Genomic DNA, 23994 nt, shown 5'->3' on the forward strand with positions numbered 1-23994 from the left:
CAAAATCCAGCTTCTCGACACGGATCTAAAGGTCTCAAGTTGCAAACATTTACTAGAAATGTGTTCATCCTAGATTGATTGGTGTTCAGCCCAGCACACATCACCCCTCCTGCCACAACTATCATATTTGATGGAATTGGTAAGTTACTGCTCTTCACACTTCACAGTAAATCTTTCTTTAAAAATAGGGGAGAACTTCAGTATGAAAAGATTCTGAATAATTTCCAAGAGCATTCCATTCTGATCACACATCTTGTATTTGTGTAACTTCCAGCCACAGCCCAGCTCATTTGATTTCCTGTGTGACAGCAGCAATGTGCACAGTAATTGGTGAGTATTTCTTCTGATATTCCGTTAGGCATTCATTTTTCAAATTAATGTTAAGAGTCAAAATATGCAATGGGTAGCATATTCTGATCAGTAAGTTCAAGAATTGTAGGATAGACAGGTAGGGGGCTGCAAGAACACAGCAAGCCAGCAGCCGGAGGTGGAGAAGTCGATGTTTCAGATGTAACCCGTCTTAAGGAGGCAAGCATTGAGAATCTTAAATGCGAGGATAGAACAGACAGATCAAATGCCTTGTTCCTGTACTTTTGCTTTTAATGCCATTTTCTATGCATTAATTTGAAAGTTAACATTAAAATGTAATTTTAAGATGGCGGGAAATAATGTTTTACAAGGAGTAAGTACTGTTTCTGTACTCTCATAGCTATGAAACTGATGAAAGAATTTACTCCAATAACAACAATTCTGGCTGAAGTCAATTGCCCAGCAGAGTCAAAAGTCCCTTTCCCCTCCAAAGGTCCCCTTCTCCTCCAAAGGTGTCACTCCTCATGGCATTGCTCTACGCTAAAAGTCACACTGTAGTTCCCTCCTCTGCCCCGACAGATACAGAGGGGCAGGGAACGTTAGCAAGAAGCAAAGCTACTTCAAATGCCCCTATAATCTGTAATACAGAAGGAAAAACATTTGGGATATGGACGGGAGGCATGAAATGATGAGGAGGAAACAAAGGGAACTCAGGATGTTAGCTCATTTCTTTGTTCTCTTTACTGAGCCAGTCAGAGAGTATTAAGCACTCGCCAGTTTCATGCTGTCCTATACTTTTGCACTTATCATTCCAACTTTATTTGGTATGGTAAAGGAGAACATTGGGTAACTAGTTGTATAGTCTCATTATGCTACACTGGTCACAACATTTGTGTGAAAAGAAATGCATGTGCAAGTGTGGAAGATTGAAAGTTTGTAGCACTGGATGTTGCAGTAACAGTTGCTCAATGATGTTATGTACAATTTACACAATCAATAATCATGGCAGTGATTTAAATGATGCTCTTTGATACAATACAGTGATTCACAGTTTTTGGAATAAATCTACAAGTTTCTGAAACTGTTGCACAAATGGATGAAAGAATATATGACATTTTGGGAAAGCCTACAGTCTGTAGGCTGCATTTATGGCATGCATATCAGTAAATCTAATCCCATCGCTGAGGGATTGGTTAATTGAGTTTATGCCACCCTCGCTAACCCCCATACATTTGCCACTACAGGTAAGTGCCAAGATTGCCCAGTGATTGCACCAGTAAAAAATGAGGTCTGCAGATGCTGGAGATCACATGCTGAAAATGTGTTGCTGGTTAAAGCACAGCAGGTTAGGCAGCATCTAAGGAATTTGTGCTTTAACCAGCAACACATTTTCAGCAGTGATTGCACCAGTCCAGCCTCTTTAGATCACATGACATTATGTTGGCAGTTGATCTGTCTGCTTTATCTGACGGTCTGTGCATCCCATAGCCCTGAAGTTTATAGGCAACAGGAGCTGAGATGGATCTGGCAGCCATGTTGGTTCATTGTCCCTTCCCACGACAACACAGATTGGGGCATCTTGACAATGACACAGTTGGAAAAGGACAGGAACATAGGTGGATAGGCAATTTCCATGATTAAAAGTCCAATTACAGACAATGTGTCAATATAGATTGACCCCACCCCATTACGATCGAGGCACCAGCAACAAAGGGAGGTAACCTCCCAATGATAATACAGGAAGTAAGGATTTTTGAGGTAAAGCGAGTCACCACTAGGGATGTCAGAGCTAGCAACCCAACTTCCTCCAGCACGGAATCTCCTCTAACAATCGCCCACCACCCCCAACCCCATTGCCTTGAAGAGGAACAGGCTGCTGTACCTCTGGTCAGTAACCAAAGCTTCCCCAACTGCACACGGGGACAACTTGGAGGGGTCTTGTCATGAATTGCATCCCCTTTGTCCAACAATCAGGGTAACCTTAATTTTCCATCCAATATTTGAAACATCCTGGAGTTCACTTGTACTGATTAAAACTTATATTTTAAAGGCAACATTTAATAAATAATGCCACTCCCTGGCTCTTCCCTCATAGCTCTACTAATTGTTAATCTTTGAATTTTTAATGAAAGGTGATATACAGAATGTCATATAGAGCAGACAGGACATAAGATAGAGAGAAGCTGTTCCTGTGCATACAAGGAGTGAGACGGCATCGATCTACAGTGCTGCGCAAACAATTTCAGAAAAATCTTTGTCACATAGTTTGTAGTTAGGGTATGAAATGCACTGTCTGGAAGTGTGGTGGAGGCAGGTTCAATTGCAGCATTCAAGGGGTGATTATTTGGATAGTAAAGCTGCGCAGGAATATGGCGAATGGGAAGGAAATTGGCATTAAGTAATAGAACTGGAGCAGGCACAATGGGCCAAGTCACTTCCTTCTGTGCTGTAACACTTCAGTGAGACTGTATCTCCACTGAGAATGGAGATGTTTCTTCTGCTTGACTAGAGTCAGTTACCTCAATGTGGGGAGCACTCCTGGGTCAAATACTCCCCAGAAGCTGCTTTAGCCTTCACCTCACTCAGGATCAGAGGATACATTATGGGCACTACTGCTGCATTTGCTTGGTGTTTGCCACTTTTCCATAACTCAGCCATTTTATCTTCATTGTGCTAGATACCTCCATCTATGGTGATATCACAAAGGTTGATACAACTGGTGCTTCTGATAAAACAGCAAAACAGGACAAGCTGAGTGTAACAGGTGAGGAATCAACATAACTTAACATTTCCATGATTGGTATGCATCTGCAATGTATAGGGATACTTTGAAAGTGAATTCCCATTCACAGTTGTTTTATCAAGTTTTACTCATTCTGCAATTTGCATTCAAAATTGAGACCTTTATTGGAAAATTATGTTGGTCCTATCAGGAATTCTTTTGAACATAGTTTTAATGAGATGATGCTTGGGCTCACAATCTGACCTTTATCCCTTACCCACAGCACTATCCTTTACATGGTGGCATGGTGGCTCAGTGGTTAGCACTGTTGCCTCACTGCACCAGGAGGGTTGGACCAAAGTGTCTGTTTCCATGTTGTACATCTCTATGACTCTCTGAAATCCATGAACAAATTTATAAGAAGCCAGAGAACTGGACAAAAAGAGTACAATTTCCAATCATTTATTTGGGATGGTGGGGTCAGTTTTAATTGTCACGTTGAAAGCATGTATTTTCTGAATATTGAAGCAAACTTAAAGTGCAGGCTTAGCTGCCCGAATGGAAAGGCTGGGACACGGGCTGTTCCAAAATAGTTTCATGAAACAATTGGCTGTTAAAGTGATACCCGAGTTTTGGTTACTGTTTTGACAATGATTCAAATTTAGCCAATGACTTCAAATTATGCCCAGGATACTAAAACTCAATTGAGTTTGAATTTATTATTTTAATGACATTGGATCAATGAGAAGGAATGATGTTGGGGGTATAAAAAACACAGGCCTTTTGAAAATTGAGCAACTGCCACGAACAGCAGAGCAACTACTACAGAGCCGGAGACCTAACTGCCCATCTAAAATCATGCTCTCAAAGAAATTAGGAGACACACTATATCAAAAGGAACCTTTTCTTGTAACTCATACTCACAGCAAACAGAAAGTGAAACACCTAGGGAGATCAGCACATGGAAGACTGAAGACATCAGAGAACCCAGAGACTCTGTGGACATGAAATTAAGTTAATGTAACATCTAATAGTTGTCTTATTGGAACAGAATGTTAATAGGTTGTGTTCAGTTAGGCAAAACAATGTTCAGTTTTTAATAGTGCTGTTTATTTCAGAACTGCAAGGTGGTTCAGTGGTTAGCACTGCAACCTCACAGAGCCAGAGAGCAATGTTCAATTCCACTCTGTCTGTGTGGAGTTCACACATTTTCTGTGTGTCTGCATGGGATTCCTCTGGGTAGTCCAGTTTCCTTCATAGAGTCATAGAGTCAAAGAGATGTACAGCACGGAAACAGACCCTTCAGTCCATCCTGTCCATGCCGACCAGATATCCCAACCCAATCTAGTCCCACCTGCCAGCACACAGCCCATATCCCTCCAAACGCTTCCTATTCATATACCCATCCAGATGCCTCTTAAATGTTGCAATTGTACCAGCCTCCACCACTTCCTCTGGCAGCTCATTCTATTCACGTAGCACCCTCCGCATGAAAAAGTTGCCCCTTAGGTCTCTTTTATATCTTTCCCCTCACACCCTAAATCCATGCCCTCTAGTTCTGCACTACCCGACCCCAGGGAAAATACTTTGCCTATTTACCCTATTCATGCCCCACATAATTTTGTAAACCTCCGTAAGGTCACCCCTCAGTCTCCGACGCTCCAATGAAAGCAGCCCAGTCTGTTCAGCATCTCCCTATAGCTCAAATCCTCCAAAGTCCAAAGATGTGCAGATTAGGGTGGATTGACCATGCTAAATTGACAATAGTGTTAAGTGCATTAGTCAGAGAGAAATGGGTCTGGGTAGGTTAGTTTTCAGAGGGTCGGTGTGCACTTGTTGGGCCAAATGGCCTGTTTCCATACTGTAGGGAATCTAATCTTCCATTCGGAAAATAAGTTATCTTTCTTTACATATTGGAAATTAGGAGGTATCTTTCACTCCTTCACACTGTTAACGGATTACGAGGTGAGGCAAATTTTTCTGGACGTTTAGTTTTAATTAACAGAGAGGTTCTATTTCTCTGTCTGGTGGTTACAGCACACAACACACATGTTAATGCCAAGTGCAGTGCATTAGATTTTTATTTGAATTTCTTTTTCAGGTGTTGCTGCCTCTCATAAGATGATGAGCATGGATTTGAACAGAGTGAACAAGTACAAGACTTTGATTGATAAAGTTGCCTGTGCCAAGCAGATCGATCCAGCCATAATTGGTGCTATCATCTCCCGGGAATCCCGTGGTGGCAATGCCTTAGTAAATGGATGGGGAGACAACGAAAATGGTTTTGGTCTCATGCAGGTAGGCAGCAAGTCACTTTACGAAACCCTGCAAGCAGATCTACATAAATACACAGATATTAGGAACAGAGTTAGGCTATTCAGCCTTTCTGTACCATGGTTGATCGGATTGTGACCTCCAACTCCATATTCCTCCTTCAATAACCAGTGACTCCCTGATCATTACAAACCCAGCTATGAGTGCACCCAGCAGGTCAGACAGCATCTGAGGAGCAGGAATGTCAATACTTCATCAGGAATCCTTCAGCTGGCTTCCAGCATCTGCAGTCTTTATTGTTTCCTCCTCAAACCCAGCTGCGAGCTAGGTTCGATGGTAGATTTTCTGTTTCTGCTAAACCATGGAGGGGGAAAATTGGTGTGAAAGCAGTGATTGGGTATGACAATGATGCAGTGCCCTTCCACACACCAAAGACAAAACATGCAAGTTGTTCCTTGATTCTGGGGCATTCATGAGGCTAAGGTATGGAGTTACACAGAGGAAAGTGTTTCATTGATGTGAAAAGAGTAAGAAATAGTTTATTTCTTTTCAAAGTGGATATTCTAGAGGAATGAGTAGATCATTAAATACCATGCCCTAATTACAATTATACAAGGCATCAGCCCACAGATCAGGATCATTCTTGGGTTGAAGTCATTTGAAAATATAAGCATAGATTCATATATTGATTCTTGCATATTACAATCCAGCTAGCTGTACCCTCATATTGGAAACGCAGATGCATTTAAATATACAACGTGCAAAAGGGCTTTTAAGTTGCAAGATATCAGAAAAACTAAGCAGGATTCCTTCTTGATTTTCTCATTATCTCTTAATTCACTTCATAGGTCATGGCTCATTTTAGTTTCACCCTGAGAGGTGAGCAGAGGCATATTGGTAAAATGCTGAAAAAGATCCTTCTTGCATTGTTACCAGCAGGCGAGTAGGTTTAGAGTTACTGTTTTCAATGGCATTTTATTTCTAGTCATTCATTCCTGGTGTCAGCACTGAAGAAGGAATGATGAAAAGGTGCATTCCTCGGACTGTGGTTGCACCCACAATACTATTAGCAAGGGAGAGCCAAGATTTTCACACTGCAACTGTTAAGGAATGGTAATATAATTCTAAGTCAGAAAGATCTGTGACTTTGAAGGGGAACATGCTGGTGCTTGTATCACTTGTATCTGTCCTTGTCTTTCTAGATGGTAAAGATATATTGTTGAAGAAGACTTATTGAGTTATTGATATGTGTCATCAATGGCACACGAATAGTGAAGGAAGTATATTTTAAGTTGATGTTAGAGATAAATATTAATGGATTCATTTTTGCAGACAAACTAGACCAAGCACCCCTTTAGAAATGGTCCCATGTCTCTTTTGGGAAACATCATGTAACTCTTGAGAGAGAGAAATTGCTCTTTTGGGAGAGTTGAAGGTAACATTGATAGGAATAAAAGGGAAATAAACGCATTGAATTTGTCAAGTAGAGTGGAGCTGTTAAAGGAAGTCAGGAGGCGAGCTAGAGAAGAAGCGTTGTTGAGTGTGTGGAACCTTCTCGGGATAAAGAACAGCAGAGGTCTTTTGCAGGTTTGGGACAGTATGACCCTGAGCTGGGGTAGGGCTGATTGCAGGGAGAGTAGGTGGCAACGCAAGTCTGAGAATTTGGAACAGAGGATCTGAAAAAATGTTGTCAATGTGTCAGGACATTTAAATCTTTGCTATTTAAATTTTTGAAAAAGGCAACTCCATAGCATTAAAAAGAACAATGCTTGCCATTTCATTCTGCCTGTTGACATAAGCCTGGGGATTATCATTGCAGGATTAAAGCTGCATTTTGTAACCTATCATTATCTCAGTGGGATCTTTGTCAGTTCAGAGTTTGATTGACAGCTCCAAGGGATTGTTAATTCTCCAAAGTGGGACTATGAGTACAGATGCATTTTCTTACAAGGATTTAAAGATTATTGCAATAAATTGATTTTTTTAATCAATCGAAGTACTCTTTCAAATGTTGTGGATTCTTCAGTTAGAATTTTAGAATTTAATTTAATTCCATCTCAGATCCTGAGATGTAACCACTTCGCCTCTGTTTTGGAGCCAGGGAGGTAGTGACACCAGTTTAAAAAACTGATCAACACACAGCAAAATCATAAACCATCAGGCAAAGGTCAGTCCTTCAGTGACAGCCTGCATGACAGAAATATCAACGACATGAGTAAGCCATTCAATCTAGTCAGTTTTCCACATTCAATGAGATTGTGACAGATCTATATCTCAGCATTATCTCTGTATCACTTACATAACAGAATTCCATCAATCCAGTCTTGAAAGTTCCAATTGTCCTGCAACATTTAGGGAAGGCCTTGCCCTTCAGCATTGTTACTGCACTTCTGAGGCAGAAACAAATAATTTTCTGGGGCCTTGTCATGACACATGGTGGAATCTCAATTCAATAACAAATCTGGAATTAAGGTGTTAATGATGGACATGAAACTGTTGTTTTTTTTCTCTTCAATCATTCACAGGATGAGGGCATTGACAGCTACTTATTGCCCAGAGGACAGTTGAGAACTAACCACCTTGCTGTGGGTCTGTAGTCACATGTAGGCCATTCCAAACTTCCAGCTCAGCACTGTCCCCATGACTTGTTCTACCTGCCTATCTTCCTTTCCACCTATTCACTCCCCCTTCCCCCCCACACCTCGACCTATCACCTTCATCCCCTCCCCCACTCACTATTGTACTCTATGCTACTTTCTCCCCACACCCACACGCCTATCATTTATCTCTCAGCAACTCCCAGGTAAGGATGATAGTTTCCTTCCTTAAAGGAAACTAGTGAACCAGATGAGGTTTTCCAACAACCAATTCACAGTTATCATTAGACTTTTAATTCCAGATTTTTTTTTATAAAGTGAATTCAAATTCCACCATCTGCTATGGTAGGATTTAAATCCTGGTCCCTAGAGCATTGAGTCTCTGGATGAGTAATCCAGTGATAATATCATTAGGCCATCACCTCCTGATGTTGTTGAATGTCAATAAAAAAAACCCATCTGATTCACGAGTGTCCTTTCGGGTAGGAAAATGTATGTCGAACTTACAAGAAACTCCAGATCTGAGCAATGACTCTCAATTGCCCTTGGAAATGGCCTGGTGCAGACTCTGTTTAAAATCAACAAATATTGACCATGTCAGTGACATCCACATCTCATGCAAGAATACAATGAAATCCAGAATACAACATTGAAATCATCCTGATATTTATGTTTGAATATATTCTCATTGCTCTAAGATCTCTGTGCATGGAAAAGAAATGTAATGTTTATTTCAGGTTGACAAAAGGTGGCACAGAATAGTTGGAGAGTGGGACAGCGTGGAGCACCTACAACAGGCTACTGAGATACTGATAGACATGATTAAATCAATAGCAGCAAAGTTCCCAACTTGGACCAAAGAACAGCAGCTCAAAGGTTTGAGACTTTTCGTTTACATATAGTCCGATAGCAAGGAATTTATCAATAAGAATTCATTCCAACATTAAAGATGTATGTACTGCTTAAGGTCATAAGTAAGCCATTCATCTCCCCAAGTCTGCCCCACCATTTTGATCTGCCTTATGTCTCAAATGCTGTTATGTATCAACTCCCTCCTATATTTTCAATAGTCTAGCTTTAACATACCCCTGGGGTAGAGAATTTCAGACATTCACACTCTCTGGCGGAAAGGAATTCCTTCGCTTCTCAGTTTTAATGCGTGTTCTGCTGTTCTGTAACTATGTCACCTAGTTTGTGATTCACTAACTAGCAGAAACATCTTCATGACATCCAGCCTATCAGGGCCCCTCCGAATTTGAAATCTGTCTATAAAATTACTCGTTATTCTTCTAAATACCAATGAACAGAGGCCTCATCTGCTTGGCTGTTCTTGCAATATCAATTATTCATACCAAGAATCAACTAATTGAGGCGCTGTTGCATTATCTCCTTTGCGTAAAAACGGGTGACCAAAACTGAACACAGTAGTACAGGTGTGGCCAGAACAAAGAGCCTGTATTGTTGTAGTAAAACTTACCATTAAACTCCAACCACCAAGAAACAAAGGTCAAAATTCCATTTGCCTTCTTAACTACTTGTTGAATCTGCACGCAACTATTTGTATTTCATGCACAGGGAAAATCAGATCCCTCTGAGCTGAACTTTCTTTAGTGATACTGTGCTTTGTTATTCTTCCTTCACAGTGCATGACCTCACACCTCCCCACATTCAATACCATCTTTATAGACATTCACTCAACCCATTCAAATCTCCTTGCAGACAACTCACATTTTCATCATGCCCTCCTTGTATTATCAGTCAACATGGATTTATGACAGTCTGTGTCCTCTTCCACATTAGCATACAGACAGTAAATAATTGAGGCCTAAGGACTGATCCTCATGACACTCCAAGTGTTACATCTTTCCAACCTGAAAAAGACCCATTAATCTCAACTCTCTTTTTTCCTTCGTGTTACCCAATGCTTAATCCATTACCCCAATTTTGTGAGCTTCTACCTTTGCAATAAACTTTTATGTGACATCTTCAAAAATGCCTTCTGGAAATCCAAATGCATCACATTGAGCGATTCACCTTGATCAACTCCTCAAAGAGCCCAAAGATAGTTGTCAAATATGATTTTCTTTTAACAGAACTATGGTGACTCTGGTTGCATTATGCTTTTCTCAATGCCATACTATTTCTTCCTTAATAATGGATTGTAACATTGTCCCAATGACAGATATTGTTTGGGTAGCCTATTGTTTCCTGCTTTCTATTTCCCTCCCTTCTTGAACAGAGGTGTTACATTAACAGTTTGTCAGTCTGCTAAAGTCCTCCCAAAAACCAGTGAGTTCTGAAATCTTCCTTCCACTATCTCTACCGGCACTTCCTTTGAAACTCTTAGAAGCGGGCTTCAAGTCTTCGTGACTTGTCCACCTTTAGTACCATTAATTCATCAAATACTTCTTCTTACATGATAAAGACTGTTATAAAACCTTTTGTAATATTGGCGTTTTGCTTGTGTGTTACTTTGGGATATTTGTAATATCTGCTATTGGGAAAACCAATCTGAAATCTTGGTCTTAATTACTTTCCATTTCCCTGTTATTAACCCCAAATTGCATCTTGCAAATCCCACACTTACTTTAGCTAATCTCTTTCTTTGTATATACCTGGAGAAGCTCTTACTACTTGCTGTTATTTTATTAACAGTTTACCTTCGTAATGAATTCTCCCCTGCTTTTCAGTCATCTACTGCTGTTTTCTCAAAGAAGAAGCCCAATCCTTCAGCCTACCGCAATTCGTTGCCATGTTGCATGTCTTTGATTGGCTGCTCTCCTGGACTGGCTTTGTTAATCACGAGTAGTTCTTCCTTCTCATTAAGTCCTTCTTTTTGACCAGGATAAATTTTTGTTCAGCATAATGAAATAACTGTTTAAATATCTGCCATTGCTCATCCATTGATTTCCCTCTTATTTAGCAACCCACTTTAGATAACTCTTTCTTCATAACTTTTTGATTGTGTTTATTTAAATTGAGAACACTGTATTGAGACCTAAGTTGCTCACCTTCAAGGTGAATTTGTAGTTTTGCCTTGTACTGTTTGCTATTCTTTAGATTATTCTTAACCTTTAATTAAAGCTACCTCATTAAACATTATTAGATCTAAAATAGAGTCATACAGTCATACAGCAGTTGTGCAATGTATTGGTTTAAGAAATGATCCTTGATCTCAACAAACTTGCTTCAGTGTTACCCTTATTCATCTGATTTATCTAGACAAGATGCAGATTTAAATTGACCATGATAATTGTAGTATCTTTCCTCTATATATATATATATAAACAGTCATCGAGAGGTACAGACTCTTCAGTCCAGCTCATCTATGCCAACTGGATGTCCTACATTAATTTAATCCCATTTTGCAGTTTTTGGCCCATATCTCTCCAAACCCTTCCTATTCATATACCCATCCAGATGCCTTCAAGTGCTGTAATTGTACCAGCCTGCACCACTTCCTGCAGCAGTTCATTCCATACATGGTATCACCTTGTGTGTGAAATTTATTTTTCCCTGAGGTCCCTTTTAAATCTTTCCCCTCTTATTTTAACCAATGCCCTCTTTTGTTGGACTCCCCACCCTCTTAAAAAGACCTTGACTATTTACTCTATCTGTGTCCCTCATGATTTTATAAACTTCTATAAGGTCAACCCTCAGCCTCTGACCCTCCAGAGAAAATAGCCCCAGCCTATACTCCCTATCACTCAAACCTTCCAACCCTGATGAGTTTAATTTTGCTTGATAATATCTCCCACAAAGCACTACAAGACATTTCACTATAATGCTATTGAATGCATGTTGTTATTGCAGTAAATGCATGTTCTTGTCCCTATATTACAGGTGGGATTTCAGCATATAATGCTGGGACAAGAAATGTTCACACTTATGAAAGAATGGATATTGGTACCACTGGAGATGATTATGCTAATGATGTGACTGCAAGAGCCCAATGGCTGAAGAGTAATGGATATTAATTCATCAACATTTTTCTTTCCATTGATACTGGTCTATCTCTGGCAATAATTCCCTTAACATTGCAGTCTATAAAACATCAGAATACTTTTTAATCCTCATACAGTATTATTAAGTAAAGTCAATTAAACTTGGATCTCAAAGAGATGTAATCACCTAAAATGCATTGGTAATAAATATAGACATCAAACATAAAAAGTACACTTGTAATTTTCATTAGTGATGTCCATGCAAATTGGGCTGAAAGGAGTAGGGATTATTTAAAAGCAAGAGATTATGTCAAAACCACTTAGATTCGCACTTTCTACTATTTGTTAAGTTAGCTCAAGGTTGAATTTGCCCAGATACATCTAGACTTCATGTCAATCTGGGCCAAGCCAATTGGTGAGACAGAAAATCGAGAGATGCTCCATTATGCATCGAGTTTATGGATAACTCAATCGTACAGGTCAAAGAACTAAGAGCAATACGGCACAGGAACAGGCCCTTCAGCCCTCCAAGCCTGTGCTGACACATTTTGTCCTTTCATACTATAACTGTTTTCATTTACAGGATCCCATTTCCCTCTATTCCCTTCCTATTCATGTATTCATCCAGGTGCTTCTGGAATGCTGCTGTTGTGTCTGCTTCCACCACCTCCTCTGACAGTGCATTCTAGGCACTCACCACTCTGTGTGTGAAAAATGTGCCTTGCACATCTCTTTGAAGCTCCTTTCTCCCATACCTTGAACCTATTTCCCCTAGTAATTGACACCTCCACCCTGGGAAAATGCCTCATTCTTTCCATTCTATCCATGCCATTTACAATCTTACAAACTTCTATCAGCTCACCCCTCAACTTGCTGCATTCCAGTGAAAACAAACCCAGTCTATCCAATCTTTCCTCATAGCTAAAATCCCCATACCAAAGCGTCCATGTTCTTCTGGTACTGTTGTAACCAGAACTGTATGCAATATTCCAAGTGTGGCTTAACTAAAGTTCTATAAAACCGCAGAATAACTTGCCTATCCTTATACTCCCAATGAAGGGAAACATGCCATAGGCCTTGTTTACTATCTTATCTATCTGCACTGCTGACTTCAGTGATCTGTAGACCTGCACACTGAGATCCCTCTGACATATGGATGGCAAACTGTGGTGTTCTGCAAGGATCAGTGTTGAGACCACAATCTTTCACTCTATCCACTAATGATCTAGATGAAGGGACTGGGATCGGTGCTGGGCCCTCTATTTTTCGTCATTTACATAAATGATTAGGATGCGAGCATAAGAGGTACAGTTAGTAAGTTTGCAGATGACACCAAAATTGGAGGTGTAGTGAAAATCGAAGAGGGTTACCTTAGATTACTACAGGGGTCTGGACCAGATGGGCCAATGGGCTGAGAAGTAGCAGATAGAGTTTAATTCAGATAAATGCAAGGTGCTGTGTTTTGGGAAAGCAAATCTTAGCAGGACTTATACACTTAATGGTAAGGTCCTAGGGATTGTTGCTGAACAAAGGGACCTTGGAATGCAGGTTCATAGCTCCTTGAAAGTGGAGTCACAGGTGGATAGGATAGTGAAGAAGGCGTTTGGTATGCTTTCCTTTATTGTTCAGAGTGTTGAGTACAGGTGTTGGGAGGTCATGTTGTGGCTGTACAGGACATTGGTTTGGCCACTGTTGGAGTATTGCATGCAATTCTGGTCTCCTTCCTGTTGGAAAGATGTTGTGAAACTTGAGGATTCAAAAAAGATTGACAAGGACGTTGCCAGGGTTGGAGGATTTGAGCTATAGGGAAAGGCTGAACAGGTTGGGGCTATTTTCCCTGGAGCATCGGAGGCTGAGGGGTGACCTTATAGAGGTTTACAAAATTATGAGGGGCATGGATAGGATAAACAGACAAAGTCTTTTCCCTGGGTTGGGGGAGTCCAGAACTAGAGAGCATAGGTTTGGGGTGAGAGGTGAAAGATATAAACGAGACCTACGGGGCAACTTTTTCACACAGAGGGTGGTACATGTAGGAAAGAGCTGCCAGAGGATGTGGTGGAGGCTGGTACAATTGCAACATTTAAAAAATATCTGGATGAGTATATGAACAGGAAGGGGTTGGAGCGATATGGGCTGGATGCTGGCAGGTGGGATTAGTTTGGGTTCGGATACCTGGTCGGCATGGACGGGTTGGACCGAAGGGTCTGTTTCCATGCTGTACATCTCTATGATTCTATGACTCTATGACTGAGGGCATTCTAGGTAATTTTGTAGGCAATACAAAGATAGGTAGAGGGACAGGTAATATTGAGGAGATGGGGAGGCTGCTGAAGGATTTGGACAGGTTAGGAGAGTGGGCAAAGAAATGGTAGATGGAGTACAACACGGGAAAGTGTGAGGCCGTGTACTTTGATAAGAAGAGTAGGAGCATGGGCTATTTTCAAATGGGGGAAGAAATTCAGACATCTGAAGTGCAAAGAAACTTGGGAGTTCTAGTCCAGGAGAAAGTGAGGACTGCAGATGCTGGAGATCAGAGCTGAAAATGTGTTGCTGGAAAAGCGCAGCAGGTCAGGCAGCATTCAAGGAGAAGAGAGTCAATGTTTCAGTCATGAGCCCTTCTTCAGGAATGAGGAAAGTGTGTCCAGCAGGCTAAGATAAAAGGTAGGGAGGAGGGACTTGGGGGAGGGGCGTTGGAAATTCGATAGGTGACTCACCTTGACCTCCTTCCACCTATCGCATTTCCAACGCCCCTCCCCCAAGTCCCTCCTCCCTACCTTTTATCTTAGCCTGCTGGACACACTTTCCTCATTCCTGAAGAAGGGCTCATGCCCGAAACGTAGACTCTCCTGCTCCTTGGATGCTGCCTGACCTGCTGCGTTTTTCCAGCAACACATTTTCAGTTCTAGTCCAGGATTCTCTCAAGGTAAACCTGCAGATTGAGTCATTAGTTAGGAAGGCAAATACAATGCTGGCATTTAGTTTGCGAAGACCTGACTACAAAAGCAGAGATCTGCTTCCGAGGCTCTATAAGGCTCTGGTCAGATCACAATTGGAGTATCGTGTGCAGTTTTGTGCTCCATATCTCAGGAAGCATGTACTGGCCATGGACCATGTTCAGAGAAGGTGTGTGAGAATGGTCCCAGGAATGAAAAGCTTAACATATGAGGAACTTTTGAGGACTCTGCATCGATATATGATGGAGTTTAGGAGGATGAGGTGGGATCTAATTGAAACTTTCAGACTATTGCATGGCCTGGACAGAATGGATGTTGGAAAGATGTTTCAATTGGGAGGAGAGATGAGGACCAGAGGGCACAGCCTTAAAGTGAAGACCTTTTAGAATGGAGTTGAGGAGAATCTTTCTCAGGCAGAGGGTGGTGAATCAAAGGAATTCACTATCACAGAAAGTTGTGGAGGCCAGGTCATTGAGTACATTTAAAACAGAAACAGATAGGTTCTTGGTTGTCAAAAGGATCAAGGGTTACAGGAGAAAGCAGGAAAATGGGGTTGAGAAACTTCACGGCCATGGTTGAAAAGTAGAGCAGACTCGGTAGCCTATTTTCTGCTCCTGTGTCTTATGTCTTATTTCAATACTTCTAAGGGTTCTGGTATTCACTATACAATTTCCACCTCTACTTGGCCTTCTAAAATGCATCACCTCACATTTCTCTGGATTATACTCCATCTGCCATTTTTCTGCCCAATCTTGCTCACTATCAGCAACTCCACCAATCTTTGTATCATCCACAACTTCCTAATTCGACCAGCTATGTTTTCCTCCAAATTATTTATGTGCACAATGAACAGCAGAGATCCCAGCACTGATCCTGGAGTCACAACACTCCATTCCAAAATGCATTTTTCCACCGCTACCCTCTGTCTCCTGTGATGAAGCCATCTTGCCAGCTCACTCCAAGATCATTTGACTTCACCTTCTGTCCTAGTCTGCCATGAGGAACCTTGTCAAAGGCTTTAGTGAAGTCCATGTGAACAACATCAACTGCTTTTCCCTCATCAATCATCTCTGTCACTTCCTCAAACAAACTCAATCAATTTGGTGAGGCATGACCTCCCCCACACAAAACCATGCTGTCCATCATCAATAAGTCAACTTGCTTCTAAATGTGTATAGATCTTGTTCCTGAGAATCTTTTCCAATAATTTCCACACCAGCAGCATGGGCCTTATAGGCCTGTAATTTCCAGGATTATCCCTGCTATCTTTCTTAAACAATGAAACAACATTAACTATGGAATATAATATGGGAAAGTGGGAGGTCATGCAGTTTGGTCGGAAGAATAGGGGCATAGACTATTTTCTAAATGGGGATAAAATTCAGAAATGTGAAGTGCAAAGGGACTTGGGAGTCCTGGTCCAGGATTCTATTAAGGTAAACTTGCAGGTTGAGTTTAGAAAGGCCAATGCAATGTTAGCATTTATTTCAAGAGGACTAAAATGTAAAGCATGGATGTACGTCTAAGGCTTTGAAAGGCTCTGGTCAGACCACATTTAGAGTTTTGTGAGTAATTTAGGATCCCATCTCTCAGACAGGATGCACTAGCCCTGACGCAGGTGCAGAGGAGATTCATGAGAATGACCCAGGGATGAAAGGCTTAACATATCATTGAATCATAGAATCCCTAGTGTGGAAACAGGCCACTTGGCCCAACAAGTCCATACCGACCCTCCAAAGTGTAACCCAACCAGACCTGTTCCCTGCCATTACTCTACATTTCCCCTCTTTAATGCACCTAACCTACACACCCCTGAACACTACAGGCAATTTACCAAGGCCAATTCACCTGACCTGCACACCTTTGAATGAGGGAGAAAACCAGAAAATCCCGAGGAAACCAATGCGTGCTCAGGAAGAACGTGGAAACTCCACACACACTGTCACCCGATACTGGATCAAACCCGGGTCCCTGGATGAAGACTCTGGGTAAAAATTGGATGAAATTTAGTGGGATGAGGAGGGATCTAATTGAAACTTACAGAATGCTGAATGGCCTGGACAGAGTGGACATTGGGAAGATGTTTCCATTGGCAGGAGAGACTAGGACCCAACGGCACAGCTTTTGAACAGAAATGAGGAGAAACTTCTTCAGCCAGAGGGTGGTGAATCTGTGGAATTCACTACCACAGAAGGCTGGAGGCCAGGTCACTGATATATTTAAAACAGAGATAGATAGGTTTTTATTATCAATGGGATCAAAGGTTATGGGGAGAAGGTGAGAGAATGGGTTTGAGAAACTTATCAGCCATGATTGAATGGTGGAGAAGACTCGATGTACTGAATGGTCTAATTGTGGCTCCTATGTTCTATGGTCTATTCTCCAGTCCTCTGGGATTCACTTGTGGCCAAAGAGGATACAAAGATGTCTTTCAATGCTCCACCAATTAGTTCTCTTGCTTCCCTCAACATTCTGGGATCGATCCCATCAGAACCCAGGCACTCTACCTGAATTCATTTTAAGGCACAGGCCACCTCTTACTTTTGGCTTAGAAATTCGACATTCCCTTCCCTGAGACTATCCTCCACAAATTTCTGAGGATATGGGGAGAAAGTAGGAACAGAGTCCTGATTTGGTTAATGATCCATGATCATGTTGAATGGTGGAGGAAGCTCGATGGGCCGAGTGGCCTACTCCTACTCCTATATTCTTATTCTAAATCTTTCTTACATATCTGAAAGAAAATATTTCATTTTTTTTTGCATCTTTCTTGACCTCCACGTGTCCTAAAGTGCTTGACAACCAAAGAAATACATTTTGCAGCATATTTCCTATTGTGATGCTGACAGCATAGATGCAACAAACAAGAATGTAAAAATGACGAGATAATCCAACTTTTTTTTCGGCTGTGGGTTGAGCAATAAAGTGACACTAGGAGAGTTCCAGATCCTGGATAGCATTATCTCTCAGATCTGATGCGAAACATTAACAACAATAACAAGAAAGGAATGATTGGAATGCACATTTTGCTGATGCTGATGACATCTTACTCTATTGTATTATCTGGTCATAACATTCACAGAAAACAGCAGCTAATCCTGGGAGATAGTCCTGTGAAGGGGAAGAATTTAAGCAGTTTCCAAGCTGAGTCAATACACAGGCATTTACTTAATATAGAAAGCCAGTTAAGCACCATTTGACAAAAATAGGAACATTCACTCCTAATTCGCTGTACAGTTTGAATGCATAAATTAAAATCCTTTTAAACTGCAGGCTCAGCTTCAATATACAATGAAATCTATTCTACTCTCAAACACAAACAGAAAGTGCTGGAGAAACTCAGCAGGTCTGGCAGCATCAGTGGAGAGAAAACCGAGTCCAGTAAGCCTTCTTTAGAAACCCTCAGGATTCTTGGCTCAAAGCAGAGGCAACTCCAGTTTATTTGTAATCCCTCATCCCTGGAGCTATTCCAGTGAAACCCTTCTAAACCCTCACTAAAGCCTCTGAAGTAGAAAGCCCAGTGAGAATAAGATCAAACTGTTCTATAGAAGTTCAGCAAAATCTTTTCAGTTTTTCACTCTGTGCTTATACTTATGAAGTCTCTCAAAAGTTTGAGATTTTGGAGAAGATTTGTAGCTCAGGAGGTGGATCAGGTTGTTAATTTGCTCGCTAAGCTGGTGGGTTTGTTCTCAGATGTTTCATTACCATACTAGGTAATATCATCAGTGAGCCTCCAGTGAAGCATTGGTGTTCTGTCCCACTTGCTACTTATGGGTCCTTGTTTGTTGTGGTGGGTGATATCATTTCCGGTTCTGTTTCTGAGAAGTTGGTTAAAGAGATTCAAATCTATGCGTTTGTCAATGGAGTTCCGGTTTGAATGTCAGGCCTCTAGGAATTCCTACCCTTGCCTTTGTTTAGCTTTTCCCAGGATGTATTGTCCCAGTCGAACTGGTGTAGCTCTTCGTCTGTGTTTATGGAAACCTGTGATAGTTGGTCATGTCATTTCGTGGCTAGTTGGTGTTCGTGTATCCTGGTGGCTGGTTTCCTGCTGGTTTGTCCAATGTAATGTTTGGTGCATTCCTTGCAGGGTATTTTGTTTATTGAGTTCGTTATGCTGGCTGTGGGTATAGGGGTCCTTGAAATTCATCAGTAGTTGTTTCAGTGTGGTAGTAGGTTTGTGAGTTAGCATACTTAGACAATTCCTCATGAAGTTAAAGGACCCCGTACCCACAGCCAGCAAAATGAACGTGATATACAAAATACCCTGCAAGGACTGCACCAAACATTACATTTGACAAACCGGCAGAAACCAGCCACCAGGTTACACAAACACCAACTAGCCTCCAAAAGACATGGTCAACTATCATTGTCATCCATACACACAGATAAAGAGGGACACCAGTTCAGCTGGGACAATACATCCATCCTAAGACAGGCCAAACAGAGACATGCATGGGAACTCCGAAAAGCCTGGCATTCAAACCGGAAGTCCATTAACAAATGTATAGGAGATTCAAGATGGCGGCGACTCAGCAAGTCTGAGCCTATAGTGCTCCTTCCAAGACTTGGGCAAAGTGGATCTCCCACCCCCACCACACTCACCAAATTATCTAAAATAGCTCTTATTTAATATAATTAGTTGTTTGGTAGTGTTAGTATTAAATTTAAATAATCTAATCTCTTAGGAAAAATGACTAAAGGGAGGAGAGCCCACAGCTCTCAGAAAGCAGGGACCCCTCCCCTACCTTCTCTCTCTCCAGCTGCAGCAGAGGCATCCACAGCCGCCCCGGGGGACTTACCGATGGAAACAAGCCTTGTAGAGATGATTACCAAGCTGGATGCGAAGATCGATGCCTTCATCGAGGAGTCCCAACATCGCTGAGAATCGCTCTCGGCCGCACTGCAGATGCACGGCCGAGACATTCAGGAACTGGAGCGCCGAGTCGGAGGGGCTGAGTTAAAGGCCGCGACCTCGGAGACCGCAGCTCAATCGGCTGCCGACCAGGTCCAGACTCTCGAACAACGAGTCCGGACCTTAGAGAATTACATCGACGCCCTCGATAATCGAGGTCGTCGAAAAATATTCGTTTGCTGGGCCTTCCCGACCCGAACGGGAAGAGAAAGGCCAGCTCACAGCATTCCTGGAGCAGTGGTTGCCACAATTTTTGGATCTGGAGGGTGGATCAGGCCAGGTGTGGGTAGAATGGGCCTACCGGGTTGCAATACGCGGGCCTGGCTCGAACCAGCGCCCACGCCCGGTCCTGTTCCGGCTGCAGAGCTATAGGGAGAGGCAGATACTCCTAGATGCCTCTAGAAATCTTGGAAAAGATCCTAAAGCCATGATCTATAAAGGATCCAAGATCATGTTATTTCAGGACTTCTCCCCGGCTTTGGCCCAAAGGAGGAAGACGTTCGATGAGGTGAAGAAGTGTTTAAGGGACTCAAATATTCAATACACCTTACGCTACCCAGCGACGTTATGTTTTAACCACGAAGGATCCAGGTATAATTTTAGATTGCCAGAAAAGGCTAAGGAATTTTTGGACTCTCTTAAATAAATTGTAACAGACAATGTATGTTGGCTTGCCTTTTCCCCACTCCGATTTATATCCCCCCGACTTTTTTTCTTTTTCCTATCTTACTGTTTATTATTATCTCGGGGGTGGGGGGAAGAGGGAATTACTTATTTGCTCTCCATTTAACGATTTTCTCCATCCCCCTTAGGGTTTTTTTAAAATTTTATTATTATACGTATGTATGTGTGTATGTATATATATATGTGTATGCATGTATGTGTATATATGTATATATATAAACCGGGGGGTTTAGTTAAGGTTGGTGGGGAGAGGTGGTTACCTTATTCTATTTTAGTTTTGCCTCTAGGAGCGGGGTTATTTTCCCTTGCTATTTTATATTATTATATTTAATTGTAATTTGTTGAAGTTGTAATTCTATAGTTATATATGTTTATACATGGTATTGATACTACCAAATATACTTAGGTGTGGGTGGGGGGTGGGGGGGTGGGATGCTCACTGTTAACTCTAGCTCGGTATTATATCTGAATTCTCCTCATCCTATTAAGGAGCGCCTGGGTCAAGGGTGGGGCACTGGTTGGGAGAGGATATGATGGACTGTTGGAAAAGAAGTGATACCCCCTGGGAACAAGGGGGATAATCTCCATTCAAATATGTTTTATAATTTTTTTTATTATTGAGAAATAGTTTCCTTTTTATCATACTGTTATGAGTGTATTAGAGAACCTTTATTTTTGTAAATTCTATATGCTCTTTGCTCGGGATGTTTTAGATAGGGTCTCCCCTCCCGGGGGGTCTCGGATTTACCTGGATAATTATGGTTGATCAGTCGGCAAAGTGGTACACCTGGAATGTCAAATAGGAAGAGATTATTTTCTGTTCTCTCTTTGCATATAAGGAAAAATATTTTGGTAAACTGGGTGGTTGAAGGTTCCCCTGGATTTTCAAATTGGCATAGATTAATCATGGAATGTACTCCCCTTGACTTCCTTATAAATATGGTGCACCGAAAGACCGAATTATTTTTTTATAAAATATGGCAGCCCTTTTACATAGATATTTTGGCTATCCTAACAAGGGCTTTTATCTAATTGAGATTACAGATATGGCTGGTCCGGGGCCCCTTGGGAGAGGAATCCCATATGAATACGGGTTTTGTTATATATGATGTTAACACATTCCGAGCAAGTATTTTAATATCCAACTTCTATGTTAATCGTTGGGGGGTTTTTAGACCCCCACCTCTATTTGTTTTCTCTCATTTTCTCTTATTTGAAAGATGTAAGTGACTCAATTACACACTCTGGCTAATTGTAGGTTAGATTAGTAGTTAATTGAGTTTTGTTTTTTCTCTTTCAGTATTTTTCTTTTGTCAAATTTTGATGATTGTATATTTAAGATTTACTTCTATATTAATGTTTGTACTTGAGAGTTTTGTTTATTTTTGTAAATTTGTTAAAATGTTAAATTTCTAATAAAAATATCTATAAAAAAAAACAAATGCATAGATTTGACCCTCTTTTACTGACCTCTCATAAACAGAACTGGGAATGATATCACGCACCACAACAAACCAAGACCCATATAGCAAATGGGACAGTACACCAATGCTTCACTGGAGGCTCACTGATGATATTACCGAGCATGATGACGAAACATCTGAAAACAAGCCCACCAGTTCAGCGAGCAAACCAACAGCTTTCAGTCTCATATACTTTCCAAACATACATTACACATAATTCATATTCTGCAGTCCGCTCTGCATCTTTGAAATTTAAGCAATATCCAGATAGCAACATCCAAAAGACTTGAACTACACAAGTACTGCAAACAGAAACCCCACATACAAATGTGAATATATTGAACTCAGATTGGCACATCCACTTAGCACATAGTTACTGGTTTCACTTTCAAGTTCTAAAATGCCATTTTTTCTGATAAATGTGCATTAATTTGTTATTGTCAGAGAATTCCTCCAGTATGAAACAAGCCATTTGGCCCAACAGGTCGACACTGAGTCTCTGAAATCCCACCCAGACTTAGCCCCTCACCACATCCCTATATTTCCCACAGCTAATTCATTGAGCCTGCACACCATGGGCAACTCAGCATGGCCTATCCACCTGACCTGCACATCTTTGGACTGTGGGAGTAACTGGAGCAGCTGGAGAAAACACATGCAGACATGGGGAGTATGTACAAACTTCACACAGAGAGTTGCCAGAGGCTGGAAGGCCTGACAGCAGTAGGGAGCCAGGTTCGATTCCAGCCTGTTTGGAGTTTGCACATTCTCCCTGTGTCTGCATGGGTTTCTTCCAGGTGCTCTGGTTTTCTCCCACAGTCCAGGGGTGTGCTGGTGAGGTGGATGGGCCAGGCTGAGTTGTCCATGGTGTGCAGGCTTGGTGAATTAGCCATGGGAAACACAGGGATAGGTTATGGGGCTAAGTCTGAGTTGGATGCTCTTTCAAGAGTCGGTGTGGACTTGTTGGGCCAAAGGGCCTGTTTCCACACTGTAAGGATTTGATTATTCCAATAGCTGCACAAGTGGGCTTTAACAGAAAATTACATTTTACAGTAAGTGACAAATATTTTCTCATTTTAAATTAAAATTAACAAGTTATAAATTTCTAACATTGAGCACATCAACCGCCATTTGTGCCATGAATTCATTTTATTCCGAATACTATATCCCTTTGAGGAAACAGCCTTTAGGTTTGCCTTTTTACCAGTTTTGGAAAAAGATTGCGGCCATTGATCCTCAACTACTTTTCCTCTAAAGTCATTTCTCAGTCTGCTCCTGGCAGCTCTGCCCCCATTTTTTTGTAATTTCCCTTATTTAAGTTTAGCACAGTTGTTTCTGACCAATGTTTCTCACTGTCAAACTAAATAGCATGTGACACAATTTATAGTCACGGGTTCTGAGGGAATTCTTTACTCTGAGATCATTTAATAAACTTGTCACATTATGAGATTCCAACTAGGTTGACTGCTAGCTATTCCACAATATATTATGGGTGGCACTGTGGCTAGCACTGCTGCCTCACAGGACCAGCGTCCCAGGTTCAATTCCTGCCTTGGGCAACTGTCTGTGTGGAGTTTGCACGTTCTCCCCGTGTCTGCATGGGTTTCCTCCTGGTGTTCTGGTTTCCTCCCACAGTCCAAAGGTGTGCAGGTCAGGTGGATTGGCCATGCTAAATTGCCCATAGTGTTAGATGCATTAGTCAGAGGGAAAATGGGTCTGGGTGGGTTTCTCTTTGGAGGGTCGATGAGGACTGGTTGGGCTGAAAGGCCTGTTGCCACACTCTAGGGAATCTAATCTAATCTATTGTTCTCAGAATAGACTCTGTGAGTTTTTCCTCGTTGTTACCTCTGCCAATTTGATTTTCCTAATTTATATGGAGATTGAAATCACTCTGATTAATGTACTCCCTTTATTATGTCTTGCATTATCACCTGATTTATTTTCAGTCCTACAGAATAGCTGCTGTTAGGGAGCCAATAGTTGCTCCCACAAGTGCCTTCCTCTGCTCGTTTGTACTTACCTCCACCTATATATATTCTAAACCTTCAATCAAAGACAATTTATTGTTATCATACTTATTCCAACTTGTCCTAACAAAGCCACCCAACACGTGTTCCTTTCTCTTGTCCTTTTCA

The 23994-nt window shown here is 41.4% G+C and overlaps 1 protein-coding gene across 1 annotated transcript; it reads left to right on the top strand.

Annotated features, from left to right (window-relative positions):
- Positions 1 to 266: 266 nt before the first annotated feature.
- LOC132820091 (lysozyme g-like) lies at positions 267 to 12075 on the top strand. Its single transcript, XM_060832011.1, has 5 exons — positions 267 to 330; positions 2987 to 3073; positions 5133 to 5329; positions 8640 to 8778; positions 11746 to 12075. Exons 1-5 carry the CDS (start codon positions 315 to 317, stop codon positions 11877 to 11879), a joined length of 573 nt encoding a protein of 190 aa, XP_060687994.1. The 5' UTR covers positions 267 to 314; the 3' UTR covers positions 11880 to 12075.
- Positions 12076 to 23994: the final 11919 nt, after the last annotated feature.

This window comes from Hemiscyllium ocellatum, chromosome 11 (genome assembly GCF_020745735.1).
Source record: "Hemiscyllium ocellatum isolate sHemOce1 chromosome 11, sHemOce1.pat.X.cur, whole genome shotgun sequence".
NCBI classification, from domain to species: Eukaryota; Metazoa; Chordata; class Chondrichthyes; order Orectolobiformes; family Hemiscylliidae; genus Hemiscyllium; species Hemiscyllium ocellatum.

Bases quoted from the DNA above. Each gene is read 5' to 3' on its own strand.
- LOC132820091 (XM_060832011.1), top strand. The intron at 5,330-8,639 runs GTAGGCAGCAAG...TGTTTATTTCAG, and splicing joins ATGGTTTTGGTCTCATGCAG to GTTGACAAAAGGTGGCACAG. The intron at 8,779-11,745 runs GTTTGAGACTTT...CCTATATTACAG, and splicing joins CAAAGAACAGCAGCTCAAAG to GTGGGATTTCAGCATATAAT.